Source organism: Hippoglossus hippoglossus, chromosome 5 (genome assembly GCF_009819705.1).
Source record: "Hippoglossus hippoglossus isolate fHipHip1 chromosome 5, fHipHip1.pri, whole genome shotgun sequence".
Lineage (NCBI taxonomy): Eukaryota > Metazoa > Chordata > Actinopteri > Pleuronectiformes > Pleuronectidae > Hippoglossus > Hippoglossus hippoglossus.
The window spans coordinates 12,877,874-12,903,325 of record NC_047155.1 but is presented as its reverse complement, the minus strand read 5'-3'; the positions used below and the strand labels follow the sequence as shown (position 1 = coordinate 12,903,325).

The 25,452-nt window shown below is 40.2% G+C and overlaps 2 protein-coding genes across 6 annotated transcripts; both read left to right on the top strand.

The window, feature by feature from the left end:
- Positions 1 to 5,202: 5,202 nt before the first annotated feature.
- Positions 5,203 to 10,212, top strand: srsf3a (serine and arginine rich splicing factor 3a). Of its 2 annotated transcripts, none has more exons than XM_034586387.1 (7): positions 5,203 to 5,389; positions 6,264 to 6,311; positions 6,588 to 6,798; positions 6,888 to 7,037; positions 8,847 to 8,885; positions 8,963 to 9,089; positions 9,498 to 10,212. In XM_034586387.1, the coding sequence occupies exons 2-6, from the start codon at positions 6,305 to 6,307 to the stop codon at positions 9,051 to 9,053; spliced, it is 498 nt and encodes a 165-aa protein (XP_034442278.1). In that variant the 5' UTR covers positions 5,203 to 5,389; positions 6,264 to 6,304; the 3' UTR covers positions 9,054 to 9,089; positions 9,498 to 10,212. The 2 variants fall into 2 exon arrangements, with proteins under 2 accessions (XP_034442278.1, XP_034442277.1); XM_034586386.1 differs by having other exon boundaries at positions 5,205 to 5,389; positions 8,963 to 9,049; positions 9,554 to 10,212.
- A 2,975-nt stretch (positions 10,213 to 13,187) lies between these two features.
- On the top strand, positions 13,188 to 25,239 carry rab44 (RAB44, member RAS oncogene family). 4 transcript variants are annotated; one of them, XM_034586298.1, is made up of 11 exons: positions 13,188 to 17,727; positions 17,785 to 18,903; positions 19,598 to 19,645; positions 19,993 to 20,066; positions 21,033 to 21,121; positions 21,216 to 21,353; positions 21,814 to 21,895; positions 23,218 to 23,332; positions 23,968 to 24,066; positions 24,164 to 24,240; positions 24,383 to 25,239. In XM_034586298.1, exons 1-11 carry the CDS (start codon positions 13,255 to 13,257, stop codon positions 24,468 to 24,470), a joined length of 6,402 nt encoding a protein of 2,133 aa, XP_034442189.1. In that variant the 5' UTR covers positions 13,188 to 13,254; the 3' UTR covers positions 24,471 to 25,239. The 4 variants fall into 4 exon arrangements, with proteins under 4 accessions (XP_034442189.1, XP_034442186.1, XP_034442187.1 ...); XM_034586295.1 differs by having other exon boundaries at positions 13,188 to 18,903; XM_034586296.1 differs by lacking the exon at positions 19,598 to 19,645 and having other exon boundaries at positions 13,188 to 18,897; positions 19,987 to 20,066.
- The last annotated feature ends 213 nt before the right edge of the window (positions 25,240 to 25,452 follow it).

Below are 25,452 nucleotides of genomic sequence, written 5' to 3'. Positions count from 1 at the left end.
CACGCAAAAACACAGCCAGCCCTCGTCACGCACCTCCACCCACCTGAAGCTTTTAACAGTAAATATACAGACTTTTTTTTTTTTTACTTTGAACTCGCTAAAAGCAGTTGACTCCATCTCAGGCAGGGACATGTTTGTTTTCTCAAACACTGGTCTGAACTGCGGTGTCCTGGTAGCTTTGTTGGCACTTCGTCCTGCATGTGGACAAATGTGAACACAAGTGACCTGAGCTGAACTCACATGTATGAATAGATTTCTGTATTGACACACGGCCTGAGCTGTTGTCTTCCTTCCTGAAACACCATGAGCATCTTGTTTCTGTTCCAGTGAAAGCCACAGTGTGGTAGAAAACTATTAGCTAAATCAGCTATTACAAAGGCTATAATGAACATGTTTAGCAAATATATATATATATATATATATATATATATATGTGTATAGATTTATACTGTTTAACTTGGCTTCGGGGAAACTTACTTCTTCTTGTAAAAGATTCTATATTAGTTTTCTCTAAAAAAAAAACTCTTGTATTCTTTCTTATAATAAACCAATAAACAGTTTGCACTCTTCATATTTACCTACACACATTTACTGAATATGGTATGTAGTATTAAAATCTAACAGGCAGCTGCAAGAGTGCGTCTGTCTGAATGAGTGTCTTGGTGTAACCAGAAGCACGCGGGTGAGTTCATGCAGGGATACAGGCTGCACAGTCATCAGGAAGTGAAACAGAACAGAATGTGCTGTACTAATCTGATTGAAAAACACTGCCCTGAGTGGATGCATGAAAAAAAAAAAAAAAAGGATGTTTCATTTACAACGGCTAAAAGGGGAATCGTACGGCAGCAAGGGGGGTGGGGGGGTCCATACAAAAGAAAACAAACTGAGCTTTAACTCTTCATTTGTTGATTTAGAAAAGACCAGTGGTGGAAAATAAGGCAGCAGACTCACACATGCGGGCTGCGACGGAAATAAAGCTGAGCAACATAATGCTCTTTGTTTGTGTTCTAGGCATCCTTGTTACGTACATGGGAGTAATCTCCTGAGTGATCCCTTTTATCCGTGAACTTTTGCCCCCTTGAAGTACAAGTTCTTTACCGCTGTGTCTGCCAAGGACCCTAAATAAATGATTCCTCGCTGCTGCTGATGAGGAAGAACACCGGGAAACAGTAACTAACAGGAGGAACCTCTTAATCACATCAGCTTGAATGTTAAATGATTCTATTGTATTACTAAAACGTTTTTTTCCCCCTTTAATCACTTATGATGACTTTATAAAAATCTGGTTAATCAGATAAATGATTAAACAGATGTCAGAGGTGAAAGGGGTATTTAGATAGTTTACACAAGTCAATGCAGCAGTAAAACACTGTAGAATACATCAAATAAAGTAGATGTATTACACTCGAATTAAAAGTATCATGAGAAAATGCACTTGATATGTAAAAATAAAATGACCATTATAAAAGTAGAATGCCCTCTACGGTGTTGTTATGTAATATAGTATTGGATTATTACTGAGAACTCATAATCATCTGTAATCCATTTAGAAACTCAGTCTGCAAAGTAACGACTAGGTATAGTTTTCACATACCGACGGTTTGAAGTATGCATTTCTCCCTGAAATGTAATTAATCAGACGTATTAAGTGACAGAAAGGTTTTGAATTTAAGTACATTGCTTAAGTAAATGCACTTAGATTCAGACAACAGTGGTTGAAATCCACTTAGTGGTCTTAGAAATAACAGTGGCCTGCGTTCATATATAAATGTCATTTGACGTAATATGTCATTTGATTTGCTTTTCTGAGAATGTTTCCCCTCACACGACTGCAATCCTTGGCACTGGATCACTCTCCTGCATGATGGACACACAGTTAGATTACAGATGTGAAAGACTTCCAGATGTGTGGCTCCTCCTGTCTCGATTGCTTTATATATTTGTCTGACATTTCTTTCCGTTTATGCTACAGTTCAAACACTAACATTATTTCACTGCGACTGTATTTTTTTACTACCATAACTGTAATGTTTTGTCTGTATAATACTGGACACCACGTAACAATTTTTCGTAACCTTGATACTCGTAATTTTACAATCATTGCAAATAAACATGATTTTGAGATGTTTACCGTGGAAAATGACACGAGAATTCAGTCTGTACTCTCACAGATATCATTGAAAAACATGGTTAAGTAATGTGAATCTTCTCTGTAACTGTGATTACAAATGTGGAGTAAAAAGAACACATTGGTTTCCTTCAATAGTTTTCAACATCATCACAAACTACTTCATGCAAAATAATCATACAGTTGAATGAGCATATCTCTGAAACCGTTATAACAAAAACTGAGCACTGTGGAGGAAGGATTTGTAGCAGGGCCTATTACATTAGGCTGCATTACTTTTCACTGGATGCACCTAATAAGCAGTTAAGCTAAGTGTATGTATTTACGCATAGACAATATAACAGAAACAACATTTTTATTATTATTATTATTATTATTATTATTATTATTATTATTATTAGAAGTAGTAGTATAGCGGTAGTAGTGATTGTATTTTTATTTATATTTTATTGATTTATTTATTCATTTGTTTATTTATTTGAACAATAATAAATTGGATCACTTCTTTCCTTCCTGCAGAAACACTTCAATCTAACTTGTGTTAATGGGAGTGATTATTCTTCATTAAATGAGCTGGTAACTGTTACAGGGAGCAAGTAGCAATTACATCTGTCATGTCTGACAATCGTAAATCACTGAGACGTGTTTATGACTAATTGCTCGGATACAATTTTCAATTCACACAATTACAGTAAGAACTGTGTCTTAAAAATTTCAGGAAATAGCTAAACAATTACTACACACAACGCTGCGGGACAATTTGGTTTACATAAGAATGTTCAGGTTGACTGCATCATTACTTTGATCATAAATTTGATCACAGATAAAAGAAATCGGCGTTCAGAGCTGGTGTGACGACAAACTATTTATCTACAAGTGTTTGCGCTACACATGTCCTGAGAGGTTGGGTTCATGGTCGGAGACGCACAAAAATGTCAGTACTTACATTTTTCCTCTGCTCAGCACAACTTCTTGAATGTGTCTCTATACAGGAAGCGCGTGTAGTGTATCTGACCACATATCTCAACAGTCACAAGGGGTCGTTTGTGGTGTCGCTTGTCTACGATTGAGCAATAACCCTCCAGCACTGTTGATTTAATTTTGTTCCAGAACAACCTCAATGGCTGACGGTAAATGTTTTCTGTCTTTAAGGTCAAACTGCACAAAGAAAGTTTGTATTTCATGTCAACATTAAACATCAAATTATTACATGGCATACTATCTGTACTGGCAAGTAAGTACATGATGCAATATGAATGTGCAATATGGGTTGGTTTTATTTCTATGTGATCTTTTACTTCAACATGTGCACTGGCAAGGACAGCCGTCTAATGTAGTTGTACTTGACGCAATGACAATGAAGGTTTCAAATCCTACTTCAGTAAAAGTACAAAAGGAGAGGAACATTTTATATATATATTTATATAAATATATTTACCAAATATAAATGAATAAAAGTACCTGTTTTGCAGTGGTGGGATGTAACAAAGTACAATTAATTCATTACTGTACCAAAGAAAATGATTCATGTATCTGTACTTAGATTTATTTTCAGGTTCTCACTGGTGAAGAAACATCCAAATGGATTTGGAAAACGCCTCCGCGACCTCAGCCATAATGATGTAGTTGACCATTGCAAAAGGTCACATGCTGCAAGTACTTTAACTATTGATAGTTATATAGGTATATACAAAAAAAAATACTTTTACTCAAGCAGAAAATGTATTGTGGTACTTTTACTTGAGTACATTTTTGTATTTTTATTTGTACTTTTACTAAAGTAAGATGTTTGAGTACTTTCAACACCATTAGCAATCCGTAGTCATTTTCTTAATTTCCCTTATTACAGCTTATTACAGCTTTTATCCCCGATATATGTTTTTTTCTTTTACATGACCGTACCTGTAGGTGCTGTAACTCTGAAATCTCCCATCAGGTTTAATAATGTCCTCTACTGTATCTGTCTTTCTACATGTCTATAAACAGACTGCTGTGGATGGAGGTGCTGATGGAGATGGGAGGAAATGTACATGGAAAATTGAAGTGGCTGACTTTTAGGAGGACGGGTAATGGTGTTAGCTGAATGATTGTGATTATTACAGCCGATGCCAGATCAGAAGCAGGCCTAGACGCTATGTAAAATTGCCTCTTATGTGTGTGATAACTTTCACAAATTACAGCGTAGTCGGGCTGCTGAGTCACTATTTTTGAAGGTAAAGTGATCTTTTGTCTCTCTAAATAGTGAGAGTGATTTAGAAATGACTTTAATGGAGTTCTCCCAATACCAATAATTGTGGAAGCTAATAGTCTAGGCTTATAGTATTCTAGACTTGTAGATATGTGTCTACTTCAAGCTAAGCGCTACACCACCTCACCATGGAATCAACACAAGCCACAGGTGATGAGAGAGATATGCGAAATTTCTGCGATATGGAGATTATATATGTTCTGAAATGAAAGAGTGAAGCGTTTGTTTTTGATCTGGACTCCCTTTATACATTTTTAAAGTTATATTGATATGTCCTAAGCGCTAGGGGATGTCGATAGCGGGGACTGAGGTTGCCTTTTTTTCCAATTTATTTTAATCTTATTCTTTTCTGCTTTGTCTCCTTTGGCTTTTCCTTTTTGTGTATATATGTGTTAATATTTGTACATATATATGTGTGTGTGTGTGTATAAGTGTACAGTATGTGCATGTATATGTATGTATATATGTATGTGTGTGTGTAGGTATATATATAGATATAGAGGGGTGTATGTATATTGTGTTCTTCCATGTGTTACATTTTGACATTATAGTGAAACAAACAAAACAAGTATTCCAGGCTCCAGCCATGCCTACATTTACAAAACAACTTTCTAAATAGTCTTTCTGGAGTTGCTGTTGTGCAGATTAGTTTTTAAAGAATAGCTAAAAGACTTTAACTTGCTTAAAACGATGTAACTAGATAAACGTTTTCTCTAAGAACACCTGCTCACAGTCGAACAGGATATTCATGTTACCCCTTTTTATACAGTCCATGTTACCGTGTATTTACCGTATCGTGGCCTTGACTCTCCTTTCCTGTACAGCAGGTGGCGCTCTCTGGCTGCGCCCCATCCACCAATAAACACAGAGAAGAAGAGGACGGAAGTAGCGCAGTTGTGACTCTCTTCCGCTGAGCAGCCGCCGGCGCTAACAACAAGTGAAGCTACCAGCAGCCGAACACGGAGGCGTGCGCTCTTCAGCCAACAGCGTCGTTTAGCTTTAGCTACTGAAAGGTGAGTTAAATGTGTTGAATATTTCAATCCGCTTGTTTTTCATTGCTGTCCTTGTGTCACGTGTCCCTGCGCGGTGTATTCGTAGACTCGGAAAGTAGATATCTTCAAAGCCGCGTCGTCGTGCTCGATGCTAAAGTTGCTAGCTTTCACGCAAGGTCCCGTGGCTGCCACATTTTGGCTTTAATGTTTGCATCGTGGACGGTGTGGCGTGAATCCAGACTTTATAAAATGTGCGGCACGTTGGACACAAGTAAATACGTCATCTGTTGTGTGTGCACACGCACGGAAGTTGACTAAAAGGGCGAAAATGAAGTCCAACGTTACCCGGAACTCTTGGTACGCACAAGCTAACGACACCGCGCCACGGTACTTTTGTTTGCTAGCTAGCCGTAGCATTGGAGTGTGGCGCTAATGCTGACAGTTTCGCGTTGAAACATAACGTCACGCACGGTTTCCAGGGTTTTAGCAGCGCTTAAGTTAAACTATTACCGTCTAATAAATAGTCATGCGATGATCAGATATGCTTATTTAACAATTAACATTTTTTTTGAGGGAAGTATTTTATGGCGCTGTTGATCAGTATTGAATCATACAGAGGGTGTTTCTTTTGTTTATTAGTGTTTGATATTAGTCGGGAGGCAAAATTAGAGACACGCCTATCGGTAAAATGCAAAACATTCCATTGCTACCACAACCAACACCCTGCTTCTAAAACAATGTGGACACGTTTGTTTAATTAACATTATATTGTCATGCGGTATCATTCAGTTTAGGAGTGTTTTATTAGCCTCCATAGGGACTTGACCACTTACTTAATTTGACTGTGTGTACCGAGAGCACCAGCTGTAACTCTTTGTTTCTTCTTTCCTTTCAGGTTCATCGAATTATTTGAAGAAGAGGATTTGTTTTGGTGAAATGGGAGGTATGATAACTGATGACCTGATACTTGTTACTCTGACTAACTGAATCTCGCTTCCAGGGTCTTTGAGATTTTCCACAATATTTGTTTTAACTGAGGTTGTTAGCTATCTTGACTTGTGTAATCTTAGCTACCAAGTCTTGTGATAAGTATAGTTAATTGATGAGCGTTATTATTCAATTGTATGTTCTCCTCCCCCGTGAGAAATGCCAACATTGCCCTTCTAACATCAAACGTGTGTATTGTAACCCTCCATGTTTGTGGTTGTCTTTGTTTCAGATCCTGCTCTAACCAGAGACTGTCCCCTGGACTGCAAGGTTTATGTCGGAAATCTGGGAAACAATGGAAACAAGACCGAATTAGAAAGGGCTTTTGGGTACTATGGTCCTTTAAGAAGTGTTTGGGTCGCCAGGAATCCACCAGGTTTTGCTTTTGTAGAGTTTGAAGATCCCAGAGATGCATCTGACGCTGTTAGAGAACTGGATGGAAGGTAATTCCGTTAGCACATATCTTAGTTGTGTGTTTAAGTGCTTATTTATTTTACTGCCGTTTCTAACTCATAATAAATTTTTTGTTAAGAAACATGTGTGGCTGTAAAGTACGCGTCGAGTTGTCCACTGGGGAAAAGCGCTCTAGGAGCCGTGGCCCTCCTCCATCCTGGGGTGGTGGTGGTGGTGGTAGACGCCCCCGTGATGATGTAAGACGACGTAGCCCTCCAGTCAGACGCAGGTAAGGGTTCCCCAGTTGTTAATTCATTTAATATTTTTTATTTAAGGTCTCATATGAAGAGTCAAGCAAAAATGACACAGCAGATTTACATTCCTCACACAGTGTAAATATTTGCTTTTTGACTCCTTCAAAAAATCTTATCCTACCTTAACTGGAGTGATGCTTTTCTTAAACAAAATTTCATTATTTCACCGTCATCAGGTATTTTTTTTCATTTGTTATCTGTGTCAATGTTGTGTTAGAAAGCTGAGTCTATTGGCAGCTTATGTCAGCACTTGGCTGTTTATGAAGTGATGTTGAATTATGGGGACATCTTGAGATGCACAGTTAGTTTTTCATCACCCATCTAACACTTTCATTGGTACTTTTTAGAATCACTTTATGCAGGTGTAAATTTTGTTTTCTTTGAGTTCAGTTGCCATCTATTAATAAAACTGAACCCCGTTGCAGAGTCACCACCACGCTTCTCACCATCTGAGTCAGTCAACTAGTCCTCTTTCAGCATCATGTGACTGCTGACCAGCGAGCCCCAATCAGCTTGGCTGGTGTTGTCACATGACCCAGGCGCTCCGCCAGTCAGCAGGTTCCACCAACCTATTGGTTCCTGAGCATGCAGTTCCCAGCATCCTCCTCTTCTTCCTCCAACCTTAACCCAGTCGACAGCGGTCTGCTTTATCAACCAATCAGCGTCTATACTCTTTCTATTCTCAACACAACTACTGTATCAACGGGAACAGCCCATGGCTTTCATCCCATCCCCCAACTCCCCCAAATAATGCAGGGAAAATCATCAACAGCCACTCCCTCCAACCAGCCACCGAGCAACTTCATATCTCCAACATTTGCATCATGTGGCAAATCCTCTCTGCAATTCGACCTCCCTCACCATCAGTCTGGCGTCCTTGCGTCATTTCTATCTTGTCCAAATCCCCTAAAATAGTAAGTTTCTTTTATCCTGCTCTTTTGTAGTTTTATGCTTAATCTATCTTTCAGCGCTGCTTGACAGTTTTCCCTCTGCAGTGATGTAATATTGAGCAATTTCAGTGCAGAGCTGCAAAATCGTAAGGTCAAAACTTGGCGTCATGGAACTTTGCTGTCAGTTTCAAATTGTAATTTGCCAAAAATTTACTTTTATGGGCTGTTCAGTGTCTTTTCATGGCTCGACATTAAGCCATTTTGACTGAAATAAGTTGCACTTAGTTTTTTGTTAATGGTAGCTCACTTTTCAATGAAAATTTCCTTCCACCTTGAGCACGAAGGTTTTCTAATTAAAACCTGCATTAAAAATTTAAAGGTTATCAGGATTATTCTGTAGTGACGTTCAGTGTCAACTCATGTCAGTTACTAATGGTTTTGGTGAAAGTGAAAACGACCACAGGCACCATAGTTTCTCATCAGGTCAACTGAAGGAGTGTTTTCTACCATAATGGCTGTGTGCCTCCAGCATTGGTTAAAACCACTTAGTGTAATTGCAGAGATAATCTTAAAGTGTTTTTCCTGCTTGACATAATTGTCCCAGGTAAGCCTTAATGTCGAGCCCTGACTTTGCTGTAGATTCTGAAATCTGGCTTCGTGATTTGTGCTCATTGGCCAAAGTTTCCTTTTTAATGAGTTGATCTTGATGCATTTCATGGATGCAGATGATCCCTCTATAAACAGAAGGAACTACGTGTAACCACGTTTCCATGTGTAACCCATGCCTCTTTAAAGGATGAGAATATAAGAGGTTTCATTACTGACAGGAACGCGTGAAATTCTAATTCTGTTGTAATTTTTGATTTCATTCTTTTTAATTCACCTACAACATAGATCCCCGAAGAGGAGGAGCCTGAGCCGCAGTCGCAGCAGGTAAGCGTGTAACCTCAGTTTCTATTGATAATTTGTGTTTTGTTGATGTTTAAATTAATTTTGGGTTTCCCTTCCAGGTCTGTTTCAAGAGACAGACGTAGATTCCGTTCTCTTTCCAGAGACAAGAATCGTAAGCACTCACGATCCATCTCACGGTCAAGGAGGTAAGTTTATAAATCTAGTTTATACTTCTGCGTAGAATTGATGCCCTAGTTATTGCGTAAGTGTTCAGCATTTATTGGCTCCCACTCAATCTGCTCAGTGAGGTAGATTCAAGGATTAATATGTTAGTGCCATATCAACAAAGTTGATTGGAATTTGTCTTGGCAAGCACACCCAAGCATAAACAAGAAAAAGTCAAACACTCAAATTACATGACGGAGTGAAACACATGAACAAAATCTTAGCTCTTCAAACGACTAGAATCATAAATTACAACATACACAAAAAAACTACACTGGCTCAGAAACCTCATTACCAACTCCCTTTGTGGTTGTAACACAGATACAGAAGCACATCATTATAAATGCTCACAACGGTGCAGGCTCTGCATTGATTCTACACAGAAATATAAACCAGCCATGAGTATTATTTCTGACTGCAACAGTTTACTTTTAAACTTACTCTCAATCATGTTGTATTTATTCACTTGTCCATGTATTTTACAGTAATTCCCAGTCTAACGAGAGGAAATGAAAACTTCAGAGGATTCGTCTGCAGGATCCTGCTATGGTTGTGGAAATACAACATTTTTATAGTCACGTTTTTCTTTTTAGATTTTGTTTGTCAGCTTGAAGCAGTTTAAGGTTCGCTTGTTACATTTGTTGTAATGGCAGTCTGTTAAATTGACGACAAAAACTTCTTTCTTTTTCTTTTTTTGGTATCGAATTCACTGTTTACATGAATCAAAATTTTCTTACCCTGCATGTCATGAAATCAATTACTGGATTTAGTTTTAAGTTTCTATCCTGTTACTTTTTAACTGCCTAACTGAATTAAACTACATGTGATGCTTTTATTTGTTTTCTTTTTCTTGGCTGACCTTTAAATCACAATTGGTTACTGTAATAATGCATCGCCAGTCAAAGGAGCATACTTTTTACCAGTGACAAAAACAGACTCTTAACTAGTGGTGTAAATACTGGGGCTGTAATATGCAGGTTAATCTTGAAAACAAAAAATTCAGCTGTGATTCTTTTTTTCTTACCTATGTCACTCAGCAAAAGCATTTACTCTTATTATTTGCTTGATTCTCTGAAGTTCTGACAATATGTGCTGATGCAGTCAAACTTCTTGTTCAATAAATGTTTTCCAAGGTCCAAAACTCCTTGTTGTTCATGCTTTTTAATGTTTGAACAGGTGCTTACACTTAAGTTTAATAGTATGGAAAGCTTTGACATGTACGTTAATGAAATCTGAATATGGAAAATGAAGCTCGACTAAATTCAGGAAGTGCCAAATGTTGTTGCATGTAGTTGATAGAGGTTGCGTGTGAGGCCCACACAGGAAGTTTCCAGACCTAGCTGCAGAATAGAAACACCCCCGTGTATGAAACATTGAGCTGAAGCTGATGACTTGACATTAGAAAGCAGCTCATGCGAGATGACAGAGGTGTCCGATTTGGGTAAGTAGATATGGCAAATAACCATGTAGAAGGTCTTGAAATGTAATATGAACTGATCCATTTTACCTTTATGTTAATGTCATTGTTGGCGTTTATTCTTAAAAAAGAAATTAAAGTTTTCAATTTTTTTTTTTTATAGTGACAAAAGCATCGTGTCTGGTATTTTGTTTGCTGTATGTGGGTTGTAGGGGAGCTAATAGTGTTTTTTTTATTATGTTTCAATAGTTAATTCAAGTTGAAGACAAGTAATTTACTAGATTCAGTTGATATCTGTTAGAACTGAACTTGATCTCTTGCATTACTTAATGTCTCATGCTTTAGGAGGGAAGATTAGAGATCATGTCTGCTCAAAGAACAAAGCAAAGCCTTGATTCACATCACTTGGTAGTTAACCAAAGTGAAACACCCAAGGCAGCCGAGTTCCATGTAACAGGCGATACTAATGTACCACAACGAGAAGGAGATACGGGACCATTAAGTGTATCGTCTAGTTCTCACAATTCACTATCTGAAACCCAGCCTCTTACTTCAGCAAACAGAAGAAAGCTGGGGTCCAAAAGAAGAAATAAACAGCAACATGTCAAGGACTCAGCAACTGAGAAACACCACAAACCTAGACAGGAACTTGAGGGAAACACCAAGGGTAATGAAGCCCTCGAAACAACACAACCTGAGAGGCAGGAAGAGTTAAATAATCAAGGTAGCAAGCATGATTCATCTGTAGCACGTGACAGCTCTTTATGCTCGTCCACCACCTCTGGTTATTCTTGTGAAGTTCAGGACCCTTCAACACAAAATCCAGAGGACATCCCAGAAATTCCGATTCTTAAAAGTGGAAATAAACACGTCGATAAAGATGACAAACCATCTTATTCTTATGGCTTAGTGGAAACCATGCTGGAAGTGACTGGTGCAGCGGCCATTCTTCAGAGTGAGGAAATCAAAGAAAATATTGCTAGCAGCTCTGACTTGATTCGCTCTCTCAGTGTGACAGAAAATGAAAAGAGAAAAGAGGAAGTTTCCGACCTGTTAAGGCAAGATGGGAATGTGGAGGGCAACTATTTGAAGGGTGAGTCACATGTAGAATCTGTAGACACAAGGTTTTCTACGACACCAGAGGTAACCACCGACAAAAACAACCCCAAACAAAATACTGAACTTGCAGATATTCAAAATGAGAACTTCTCCCTTCATTTGGACTCCCAGCTTCAGGATTGCTCTGTCATTACAAAGGAGAGTACTGACACCAATTTGAACACATCAGTGAACAGAAGAAAACTGGGGTCTACTCGTAGAAATAAAAGGCGACAGCATGTAAAGGATCCTGTCGCTGAATCTGAAGAGGAACCTGTCGGTTTTGACGATTTTGAAACAGCAATAGTTTCATCACTAACAGAGACAGATGTGCATGTGAAATCTGTGGAAACCATGCTGGAAGGAATGAACAGATCTCCCACTGATGAAATTGAAAGAAAAGAAACTGCACATGTTGGCATCTCTGAGTTAAATAGTTCAAATTTCCTTCCAACTTCCAGTGAACCACTGATTAACCAATCAAATGTCAGGGAGATGCCACATGAGCTTGCCAGTGTGTACTCTGAAACAAATGCAGAAGGTAAAGAAAGAGATGAGGACACTGACTTGTCACAGCCGTGGGGGAGTTTTCACGCCAGTGACTTGATGAATGAGTCACGTGTGAAATCAGACTACTTAGAGTGTCCTATGAAACTAGAGACACCCACAGAAGAAGACCATGGAGAACACACAGAACCTGAGCGCTGTGTTGAGTTAGCAAAAGATTCATCACCAAATGAGGAGTTGTCTACAAATGAGGAACAGAATGAGCATTTCAGCTTATCTGAAGTCAGAGGAGCTCAGAACTTGAATGAAGAGGAGGTTAAACCTGCAGGAATACATCTGATGGATCATTCTTTCGATAGTGCGAATTCTGAAATCCGTTTTGCAAACCTGACAGACCAAGCTGAAGTCAGTGACTCATCCCGATCTGAGTCGAGTGTGAAGGGGGTGGAAGATTCTGCTACTGAGCAGGAAGTCTCAAAACCTGATTATAAACAGGACGAGTGTCCTGAAATGCAAAGCAATGTGGAGGCTTTCAAACAGATAAATGAAGATGATCCAAAGAAACCAGAGACCAGTGACATTGAGAGACTGGACACTGCAGTAGTTCAGGTATATGAAAATGAAGGCCAATTAGAGGATGATATAAAACCCAGCGTGGAACAAACAAGTCACCAGGACAAAGAAGGACTCCCCACTGACGTGACTGAGATCAAATCTCCTCTAGAGACCGTGGAATCAGAAACACGTGCTCCTTTTGACGCACAACCTCAGGACACTTCAGTAATAATAGATGATCAAAACAACACTGACTTTAACCCCATTAGCAACAGAAGAAAACTGGGTTCTAGTCGTAGAAATAAAAGACAAAAGATTGTGGAGAGCCCTGGTGTTGTATCAGAGATGTCATTAATGCTAGATACAGAAATCCAGGAAATATCAATGCAAATGATCCAGGAAGGAAGGGACAAAGTGGAGCCATCTCAGACTGAAGACGTTTGTGATGACAATCAAGAAAATGCACATAGTAGCAACTCTGGATTAACTAGTATTAGTGTACATTCAAGTCCTCCAGTTGAGCAACATGTAACTGAACAACCAAATTCCCCTGCCAGTGCTTACTCTGCTGTAAAAGATACAGAAAATAAACAGGACACGGACCTCTTAATGCGGTGGGGATTTTTACAGGCTGACAACTGGCTGAATGAGAAAGAGAGTGAAGAGTCCTCTAGCAAATCAGACATAACCACAGAGAAAAGTAACTACAGAGAACATACAGAGCCTAAATATGGAGTTGAGCAAGTGGCAGTTTCATCACCAAAAGAGGAGACGTCTACAATGGAGGGTCAAAATGAACATTTGAGCTCATCTGAGGTCAGAGCTGCGCAGCACTCGGAGGATGCTGTGGAGGAAGTGCATGATGAGGAAGTAAAGCCAATACACATGCCAACAATGCATCAAACCGATGACTCCTCAGTTGAGGAAAGAAACCCCTGTTTACAAACTCTGGAATCAGAAACAAAGTTGCCTTTTGATTCGCAACCTGTGGACAATTCTGTGAGCATCAAAGAGGAAACTCACTCGGGCTTCAAACTCACAGGGAACAGAAGAAAACTGGGGTCAAGCCGAAGACTTAAAGGACGACAGCACGGCCCAGAGATCACTGAACCGGCAGAGGAAGTTGTAGAAAATACCTGCAGTGATGAAGAAAAGACTGAAAAAGAAAAAATGCCAACAGGAACAATAAGTCAGGAAGACTTGAAAGAGCAAACCAGCCCAGATTTCAATCTCACTAAGAAAATTACATCAGCTGTGGAGGAGCAGGAAAACACAGAAGAAATACCAGATGAAGATACAACTCTGTCACTGAATATGATGGACAACAGCACAACAGTGACAACAGACTTTCTCAATTCTACTGAAGAAGTCCAAGAGGCAGAGAAGAAATTCATAAAAGAGCCAGAAGATTTAACTCCACTTCCAGTTCATGATGTAGTTCAAATGGACTTGATACAAGCTGTGGAAGCCTCAGTTTGGAATGATAATTCAGACTCACAAAATATCTCAAATCATGATGACAATGTCAGGACCAAATCTGTCCCATCTGACGTACTCGACCAAGAAGAAACCTCTCACAGCCAAAACACAGAATCTTTACCTTGTGACGAAGACTCAGTGGGACAAGAAATTTGTGTCCAACAGACAACTAACGTGAATGAATCTGAGGGAGATGTCGTGTTAAACGAAGCAACAAGTTTAATGGGTAAACAAGGGTCTGAAGAGGTTGACTTGGAAGAAGAACGCAAAGATCCTGCCAATAAAGACCATTTGGCTCAAGACACAAACACTTCAGTTGAAGTCACACCTGATGAACCTTTTTCTGTTGCACAAAATGAACCTGAAACATTTGAAATTGGTCATGAGGAAAACACAAGAGCAAAGCCAGCTGAGAAAGTTGGGATTTCTCCAGCAGCAGATACATCTAACAGCCGAGGAGAAACGGACAGCAAAGATGAAACAGATCAAAGAAACTTGGATGTGGATTTAGATGTAGATGTGAGAAATCTTGACAGGATGGAGGTGGTGGAGGAGTTATCGTCAATATTCACAAAAGAGGAAAATGCACATGGGTCACTGAGTACTGTGGATAAAGAAAAGGACATTAATGAAACCAGTTCTGTGCCCAATGATGGACAAAAGCTGCAAAGCAATACCTCTGACCTGCAGTCAATAGAGAGTAACATGATTCCAAACAGAGAGGATTCAATGGCTCTTCTTCATGATCAGTCAGCCTTCCACAATGAGGAAGTTGTTAATCCTGTCACATTTGTTCAGGGAACTGATGTAAGGGCTGGTGAGGTAGATGTAGATGTTAGTGCGGAGCCAACACAGCAAGATGATTTTAGAAGCAATGAGATGCAAACAACCTCTGTGGTCATTGGTAGAAGAAGTCCATCAATAAATCTGTTGCTGCCTCCAAATACTGAGGACGCTATCAACACTGACTCTGTTATTATAGAAGCTACACAAAGTGATAAGCAAAGTCCAGAAGGCATTAAAGAAGGCCTAATGCAGGACCAACCTTTCAAATCAGTAGAGGTTCCAAGCATTGTTGTGGCAGATCAGGAGATGGTAGAATCTGTCATACAAGAGCCAAACAACGCTCCTGAAGGAGCTCACAAAACCAGCTTTGAGATGAAGGATTCAAGTCCACATGTCAGTCCCAACAGGCGAAGAAAGATGGGCTCCACCCGCAGAAACCTTGGATCACGATCCAAAGTGGAAAACTCACATCAAGAGCAGACACATACACAATCAGAGAGTGTAGAGTCCTCCAGCAAACCAGAGATAACCACAGAGAAAAGCAACTACAGAGAACATACAGAGCCTAAATATGGAGTTGAGCAAGTGGCACTTTCATCACCAAAAGAGGAGACGTCTACAATGGAGGGTCAAAATGAACATTCCAGCTCATCTGAGGTCAGAGGTGCGCAGCACTCGGCGGATGTTGTGGAGGAAGTGCATGATGAGGAAGTAAAGCCAATACACATGCCAACAATGCATCAAACCGATGACTCCTCAGTTGAGGAAAGAAACCCCTGTTTACAAACTCTGGAATCAGAAACAAAGTCGCCTTTTGATTCGCAACCTGTGGACAATTCGGTGAGCATCAAAGAGGAAACTCACTCGGGCTTCAAACTCAGAGGGAACAGAAGAAAACTGGGGTCAAGCCGAAGACTTAAAGGACGACAGCACAGCCCAGAGATCACTGAACCGGCAGAGGAAGTTGTAGAAAATACCTGCAGTGATGAAGAAAAGACTGAAAAAGAAAAAATGCCAACAGGAACAATAAGTCAGGAAGACTTGAAAGAGCAAACGAGCCCAGATTTCAATCTCACTAAGAAAATTACATCAGCTGTGGAGGAGCAGGAAAACACAGAAGAAATACCAGATGAAGATACAACTCTGTCACTGAATATGATGGACAACAGCACAACAGTGACAACAGACTTTCTCAATTCTACTGAAGAAGTCCAAGAGGCAGAGAAGAAATTCATAAAAGAGCCAGAAGATTTAACTCCACTTCCAGTTCATGATGTAGTTCAAATGGACTTGATACAAGCTGTGGAAGCCTCAGTTTGGAATGATAATTCAGACTCACAAAATATCTCAAATCATGATGACAATGTCAGGACCAAATCTGTCCCATCTGACGTACTCGACCAAGAAGAAACCTCTCACAGCCAAAACACAGAATCTTTACCTTGTGACGAAGACTCAGTGGGACAAGAAATTTGTGTCCAACAGACAACTAACGTGAATGAATCTGAGGGAGATGTCGTGTTAAACGAAGCAACAAGTTTAATGGGTAAACAAGGGTCTGAAGAGGTTGACTTGGAAGAAGAACGCAAAGATCCTGCCAATAAAGACCATTTGGCTCAAGACACAAACACTTCAGTTGAAGTCACACCTGATGAACCTTTTTCTGTTGCACAAAATGAACCTGAAACATTTGAAATTGTTCATGAGGAAAACACAAGAGCAAAGCCAGCTGAGAAAGTTGGGATTTCTCCAGCAGCAGATACATCTAACAGCCGAGGAGAAACGGACAGCAAAGATGAAACAGATCAAAGAAACTTGGATGTGGATTTAGATGTAGATGTGAGAAATCTTGACAGGATGGAGGTGGTGGAGGAGTTATCGTCAATATTCACAAAAGAGGAAAATGCACATGGGTCACTGAGTACTGTGGATAAAGAAAAGGACATTAATGAAACCAGTTCTGTGCCCAATGATGGACAAAAGCTGCAAAGCAATACCTCTGACCTGCAGTCAATAGAGAGTAACATGATTCCAAACAGAGAGGATTCAATGGCTCTTCTTCATGATCAGTCAGCCTTCCACAATGAGGAAGTTGTTAATCCTGTCACATTTGTTCAGGGAACTGATGTAAGGGCTGGTGAGGTAGATGTAGATGTTAGTGCGGAGCCAACACAGCAAGATGATTTTAGAAGCAATGAGATGCAAACAACCTCTGTGGTCATTGGTAGAAGAAGTCCATCAATAAATCTGTTGCTGCCTCCAAATACTGAGGACGCTATCAACACTGACTCTGTTATTATAGAAGCTACACAAAGTGATAAGCAAAGTCCAGAAGGCATTAAAGAAGGCCTAATGCAGGACCAACCTTTCAAATCAGTAGAGGTTCCAAGCATTGTTGTGGCAGATCAGGAGATGGTAGAATCTGTCATACAAGAGCCAAACAACGCTCCTGAAGGAGCTCACAAAACCAGCTTTGAGATGAAGGATTCAAGTCCACATGTCAGTCCCAACAGGCGAAGAAAGATGGGCTCCACCCGCAGAAACCTTGGATCACGATCCAAAGTGGAAAACTCACATCAAGAGCAGACACATACACAATCAGAGAGTGTAGAGTCCTCCAGCAAACCAGAGACAACCACAGAGAAAAGCAACTACAGAGAACATACAGAGCCTAAATATGGAGTTGAGCAAGTGGCAGTTTCATCACCAAAGGAGGAGACGTCTACAATGGAGGATAAAACTGAGCATTTGAGCTCATCTGAGGTCAGAGCTGCGCAGCACTCGGCGGATGCTGTGGAGGAAGTGCATGATGAGGAAGTAAAGCCAATACACATGCCAACAATGCATCAAACCGATGACTTCTCAGTTGAGGAAAGAAACCCCTGTTTACAAACTCTGGAATCAGAAACAAAGTCGCCTTTTGATTCGCAACCTGTGGACAATTCTGTGAGCATCAAAGAGGAAACTCACTCAGGCTTCAAACTCACAGGGAACAGAAGAAAACTGGGGTCAAGCCGAAGACTTAAAGGACGACAGCACGGCCCAGAGATCACTGAACCGGCAGAGGAAGTTGTAGAAAATACCTGCAGTGATGAAGAAAAGACTGAAAAAGAAAAAATGCCAACAGGAACAATAAGTCAGGAAGACTTGAAAGAGCAAACCAGCCCAGATTTCAATCTCACTAAGAAAATTACATCAGCTGTCGAGGACTCTGTTAATATAGAAGCTACGCAAAGTGATAAGCAAAGTCCAGAAGGCCTTAAAGAAGGCTTTATACAGGACCAACCTTTCCAACCAGTAGAGGCACCAAGTGTTGTTGTGGCAGATCCGGAGATGGTGGAATCTGTCACACAAGAGCCAAACAACGCTCCTGAAGGAGCTACCAAAACAAACTTGGAGATAAAGGATTCAAGTTCACATGTCAGTTCACCCAACAGGCGAAGAAAAATGGGCTCCACCCGCAGAAACCTTGGATCACGATCCAAAGTGGAAAACTCACATCAAAAGCAAGCGGTGGACAAAGAGGATGTAAATGTTGGAGATGTGTCTCCTGAAAGTGTCTCAGTCATCGCTGAAAAAGAGCCACCGATTAATGATCAGCAGGAAAACAGGGACTCTGAGCAAAGGAAAGAGAAGGTGTTTGAAACAGTGGAACTGAGTCACACTGGTGAATCTCAGGGGAAATCTCCAGCTCAGCAAACACTCGAAGAAAATCCTGATTCTCTCCATCAACAAGCAGAAACGGAGCATCATCTAACCCCAGATTACCTCACTGCACTATCCCCTCCTCAACATGATGTTACGTCAGAATCAGCAGCTGGAGGGAAAAGAAGAAAGCTGGGATCTAGCCGGAAGTCCCGTGGACCTCAAAAGGATGAAGACAGAATGATGGGTGCACCAAAAGAGACAGATGCGATTCTGACTGAGGAAAGTGTCAGCACGACAAGTCAAGAGCAGAGAGAAGAGTCTTCGGCCCTGGATGAAAAATCAGAGGTGAGAGGCAAAGCTTTAATATTAAAAATATTATATGTGTGTGATTCTATTATTATGTTTTTTATTCTCTCTGACATGGCCTTTCCCATTTGTGTGTGTGTGTTAATGCGTTTGTCCAATAACTAAAGGCAAAATAACACCGACAGATTTTTACTAAACATGGTTGAATTATTACTTGGTATCGTGTATCTCCAGATTGATAACTTTTGAAGCTGATCAGTCAATGGACAATGATGACAGTCAGACAGACATTATGAAAGTGCATTATTGCGACATTAAAAAGTTAACATTGACTGTGCTGGGTTTGCATCACCCCTCTGGTGCAATTCTGTTAGTACTGTGGCAGATTTAGTGAAACAAATGAGGCCAGGCCTTTGAACTCCCTTTCAATTAACCTGTCAGTTTAATTCATGTAATTTTATCATACAAATTGATGGCATTACACAATGGCCTTTGAATAGTCAACAAAATCGAACTCGTATCTATTCTTAGTGACAGCAGCAGTAGAAAGTCTGTGTTGTGCTCAGCTTCCTGTTTGCATCAAAATACTTGTGAGTGTTTGTTCCAAGAAGAACAAAATGACACAATGAACCAAAATGAGGAACATGTGGTCAACCCTGCAAGTTTCACATAGTGAAAGGGGAACATAAACATTTATCTGCACTCGAAGTCTGTATCGTTTTTTTCTTTAAAGCGTTCAGATACAGTTGCACAACAAGTTAAACAACAACTAGTCAAGAAGGTATGTGCACTGGTGGGAGAGGATATCATGCAAAGCAGAAACCTAATGAGTGTCCTCCTTAAGCAAATATTATTTTTGTGTTCCAGAGCATACTCATAAAAGTCCTGCTGCTTTTACTTTGCATAAAACATGATATTTTAGTGGCGTTGCATCATATGTCAGAGGGAGTGCAAACAATGTATCAGCCTCACAGTATAAAACTTCAGAGCTCAAATCGGTAAATGCAACTTTCAGTCGCTCGGTGTAAAAGCATTGAATATTATCCTATTTAGCAAACAAAAGAGAAAGCTGTTTTACTGTTTACTGAACGACAGATCTATTGACTGAGTTTTTTTTTTTGTCTGCAGGTTGATGAAAGTGTGAAAAAATCATCATCTGGCATCAGCGTCTCAAACGCACCGGAGCACTCAAGGCCTTTGAGGTAAAACCAAACACCACAGCTCAACAGAGATAACAAACAAACACTGCAGCCTCCAAAACCTGTTTAACGTCCTCAGTGGCTTTGCATATAAGTGTCGACCTGCCTGATACTATCGGAGAATAATCTTCCTTCATATCAGCATGACCCAGTTCAGAATAAATATAAATCTATTAAACCTCTATTCAATGATGTTTTCTATAGACTATACATTTACCTTCAGCCACTAAACAAATAAGTGTCTGGATTCTGTTTTCATATTCTGCAGAGTCAATTGAGGTGGTGAAAATACAAAGAATTCAAGCCATTGTCTGAGGCAAACACTCAACTTCCTCATTGCTGGCAGTTCAACAACTTGTCAGCCTGCCAACTAATCTAACTTGATATGATATATGTAATATTGCACCGAGTGTTGTGCATTCATTCTCTTTTTTAAACTGATTGGCGTTAGCAATCAAAACAAAGACTAAACATCCACACGGACACTATTGGGTGAATCTATTAAATAGTAAAACATGTTTTGACTGTGACTCATCAAAGAAGCCGAGCCTCTGACTCATGGGAGCCTTTGGTCGACACTAATCCTCACGTGCATACAGTGGTAACAGTGCAAACAGGGTTTGGTGCTAACACTATATACAGACGTTTGATTTGTCAGCAGGTCAGTGGCATTGTTGGTTTCACATTGCACAGCCTCCAACTAGGATGATTGAGATTGTACAGTGTCTTCACAGAAAATAGAGGTGATAGTGACCTGATGTGACCAAACACAATAATTACACATTGACATTTTAAAGTTACATTTTTCTTTTCAAATGTGTTTTTCTTTCAAATTCCAATGTCACCTTGTGGTTATATCCGCCCAGTTCGTCATTCAAAAATACTGATGGCTGACATCTAAACCCTGCAGCCGACTGTCACTCATTTGTTGTGCGTATTGTATTATATAACACTTTGTCTGTTCCGCAGTGGGAAGGCCCCTGAAAGAGGGACTCCGCTTCAACAGCCCTATGCTGAAATCCGCCTGAGACAAGAGAGTCAAAATACGTTTGCTTTGGGTAAATTGAACAGTAAGACGTACACGCTGAATTCAAGAGTCACAGTAGTTTGTCATAGAGAAAATACAAACATGTGTTTTTGTTTTTCCTCCAGCAGGTGATTCCAGAGGAGCAGACGTCGGATCAAAACGTTATAACGTGATGCTGGTTGGAGACAGCTGCGTAGGCAAGACCTCCCTGATGCAAAGAGCCCAAAGTGGGAAGTTTTCTTTCGATTTACCCTCCTCTATCGGTAAGACCCTGATCTCTATTGAAGTATATTAGGTGATAAAGTTTAAGACAGGACAAGATAAGATAAGATAAGATCCTTTATTGATTCCCATGGGGTACAAAAATAAATAAATAACAACGACAAGAGAGCATGAGTGAGCGTTGATGAAACACGAGCCACGCAGGGCCGTACAAAACCACGAAACGATGATACACCCACAACAAATACCAGCACCTACAACATCAGACACATCAGAGCAGCATCAACAGAAGCAAAACATAATCACATGACTCACGTGTGTTAAAAATGAGGCCAGTTCTCGAGACAATGAGTGAAGGTGTGGGAGAAAGCACAGGCTCTGATTCACTTATTAAGGTGTTCCGTAATTGAGAGGCTTTCATAGTCCCTTCTTAGAGTGGATCTGCATTCTCATAAATGAAGGTAAATATAACAGAATCATTTACAAAAGCATATTTTATAGGCTTGGACACCTCTACGTGGACTGTGATGGTGGATGGAAAGCCTGTGGTGCTCCAGTTATGGGACACAGCGGGTCAGGAAAGGTAAGTCTGCTGTTTGATTTCACAGCTCATCACAGAGCGACTCATACTAATTATTAGTCATGTTTTCGATTTTATGATTGATTCACGTTTAAAAGTTCATCGTGCAAAGATAATGTTTCACCCTTTCCGGTGGTTATCTTAAACATAGCTGCTGGCGATGTCAGTTAGTGGGGAGGAGATTTCTGGCACAATGTTACCTAATTCCAGTTTGCAGGGAGGAGAAGTACTGCATGTAGTGAAAGAAAACTTGATTGTGTTCGATGCCCATTATCCTGATGACCTGGAGGAAAGCTGGAAGGTGTATTGAAGGACATCTGAAAACCTGTCAGTCTCTGAACATGCGTACAGGTGCACTTTCAGGTCCAGCAGCTTTTCCTGGGTTTGCTCCTGATGTCTGTTGTGAATGGGCACGTGATCTGGTTGTTGGTTGGAGGGAAGGTCGTTTAGTATATCTGAGCAGGAGGCATCACCGTGAAGGGTACAGGGTGTTATTTTGTGCTTTCTAATGTCCTAAGTCCTCCAGCATGTCTTTTATATCCAGGACGTGTGAGTGGACTCAGGACAGGTTGTCTCTGTCCTGAGGGCTTTCTCAACACAAAATGTGACGGGAGCATCCCGGGCTCTCAGCAGAGTGTCAGCCAAGACTTCTGATGAGCACATGTTAATACATCATGGACGTGTTATTGTAGCAAGCAGCAGATACTGTTCACACAGGCCTGGACATGTTCCAGATAATGTGCCCAAAACAGCCTTACTATGTTCAGGCGTCAATTTGAAGCCAAGTTGTAACCTGTTACAGAACCGGTTTGACACATCTCAGCAATGTTCTGAATGATTACAAATGTCGCGCCAGGGGCATGGAGCAGTGTGTGCACAGAGCAGGTGGACGTCCACATGTTCACTCCACACGCTACAGACATGTGGCTGGTTGGGTAGTTAGGTGCTTGGACGACATATTAGATTAGCATAGTTGAACAGCCTTGTGAACCCACTCATTTGATAGGCAAAACAGAAGTTAAAGGTAATGAGCTAAAAAGAAGAAGAATGTCATTGAAAGATTTTCTTAACCAGAAAAAACAGAAAAAAACCGTTGGCAAATTCTCAGTAAACTCAACTAACCAGTGTAATAGGATTAGTGGAGACACACCTTTCACCTCGGGCCTGTTCAGTTACGACACTGCATTGTTTCCCACGGTATTACTTTCACTGAAGAATGTGATGAAAATGATTAAAAGTGAAGTTGGGGGCCTCCACCTGGTTCAAACCGGATGTCTTATCTCTGCTCGGATCCTCTCATATTGTAATGTTTCCGGTCCCGACAGGTTTCACAGCATCACCAGGCAGGTTTTTCACAAAGCGCAGGCGTTCCTCTTGATGTACGACGTCACGTCTTCTCAGAGCTTCACTGCCATCAGCTACTGGGCAAACTGCATCCAGGTACTGTGCATATCAAGTGTCCATGTTGGAGTGTGAAACGCTGTCACTGATCTACAGGCTTTGCCCACATATTGTTTTTAACTGATGATGTCAGACTTAGCTGTGATATTTGCTGCCCATACAACTGCTTGTCAAAAGTTGTCAAAAGGTTCATTTCACAGTTAATACAGGAATTGTTTCTATAATTATGCTGCTATTATAAATTATACCTTTAAATACAGTTTTGCAAATGCAGCTGCAGCATAGATAAATAAACTGACAGCAGAAATGGACAATTGTGAGTGAACACTGGCATTTTACTGAAAGCAACACATTTCCTGCACATTTCACACACTCATAGATAGTTATTCCCTGGGATTTTGCTCAAATAGCTTTAAAACAATTATGGATCTGCCCCAAAGTTTCATGGGTTCTTTCTTGGTCCATGTCCCATCTTTTCAGCAAGTTTCGTTGAAATTCAATTAGCAGTTTCTGCGTAATCCTGCTGACAAACAATAACCTCAGATAACATTTATAGCACACTGTGACGGTGTAAAATTCATTAACAATACAAAAAAAATTGCAATAAATGCTGTAGGATTTATAGAACATGGACCCTAAATATCAGAATCATCAAAGTGTTCCATATTTTGCAGGAAGGTGCACCGGAAGACGTGACCATTTTACTTCTTGGGAATAAGAGTGATTGTGGAGAACGGCAGGTTAAAACTGAGGAGGGAGAAATCCTCGCTAAGGTTTGGATCTGTGTTGTTACATCATCTCACAGTTTCTGATGACGACGCAGTATTTGTAAATCGCTGTCATGGTAAAAGTGTCTGTTTACCTCCACAGGAGTACAACTTTGAATTCATGGAGTGTAGCGCTGCCACAGGGGATAACGTGATTCACTCTTTGGAAACTGTGGCCAGGTAATAAACACATTTAACGATATAAAAAAAGAAATTGTAATTGTCTATCTCACCCAAGTGATTTTTGAATAGTCTCTGTGCTGTAATTTCACTAGTCGCCACAACATCAGCTGCTCGTGTTGCTCTTGTTGTGTTGTTGCAGGATGTTGAGTGAAAAAGATGACACAAGTGAGGAAGCCATGGTGTTACACAAAGAGCCCCCCCGGAGCAAAAGGTCAGGATGTTGCTGAACTTGTGACGATGGAGAAACTCGGATCCAAGTGGACGTTCCGCACTCAGTGTTCATCACAACGAAACCTGATACTCCAACTATTCTTTTTATCCATGGCTACATTTCCTTTTTACGCCTTTGGACATTTTACTATTTCTACCAAGCCTGAACAGGTAAATGTTTGATTTAGATGATAATATAAGAGTATGAAATTCCATGTGTGCTTATTGGACATCTCTATGTATGTACTATACACCTAGTGCAGGTGTTGTATAATACCAGGATTAGATGAACATCAACTTTTCTTCTTTAAAAATGCTAATTTATATTGTTGTTCTCTGTATGTTTCATCATTTTAGATTAATTTACCTTGCTTGAAATACTCTGCAGTACTTTACTGGTCCAATTTCATATCGATGATCACATTAAATTGATATTTATAGAAGATTTTAGGAATGCAAGAATGTAATGAAAACATATCGTCTTGAGGTCGTGTCGACCTCTTAAAGCTCTTCACAGTACAAGACACATTCACTCACACATTCATACAGAACTAACATTCACAGCGCTTTTCTATCACACATCATTCACACACCGTCAGAGGCAATTTGGGGGTTTTCCCCCCTGAGGACACTTCAGAATGCAGACTGGAGGAGCTGGGGATCGAACCACCGACGTTCTGGATAGTGGTTCTACCTCCTGATCAACAGCCGCCCAAAACAAATGGTTTTCACAAAGAAAATCATCTACATCATGCAGCTATTAAGTGTTTGTTCTACACTGTTTGTATTTTATGGAAAATAAGTGTTCATTTTACTTTCATGGAAAAAGTATTGTACCAATCAGTATCTTAGAGGAAATATTAAAATATGAAATACTGCATTCCTGAAAATCTTTTCATTTTTCTTTAGTACAAAGTGTTATTTCAAAATAGTTTTCATAGATCATTGTGATTTGTGTGTTTACCAAATGAATGGTGTCGGACTCATAAATTCATTTCA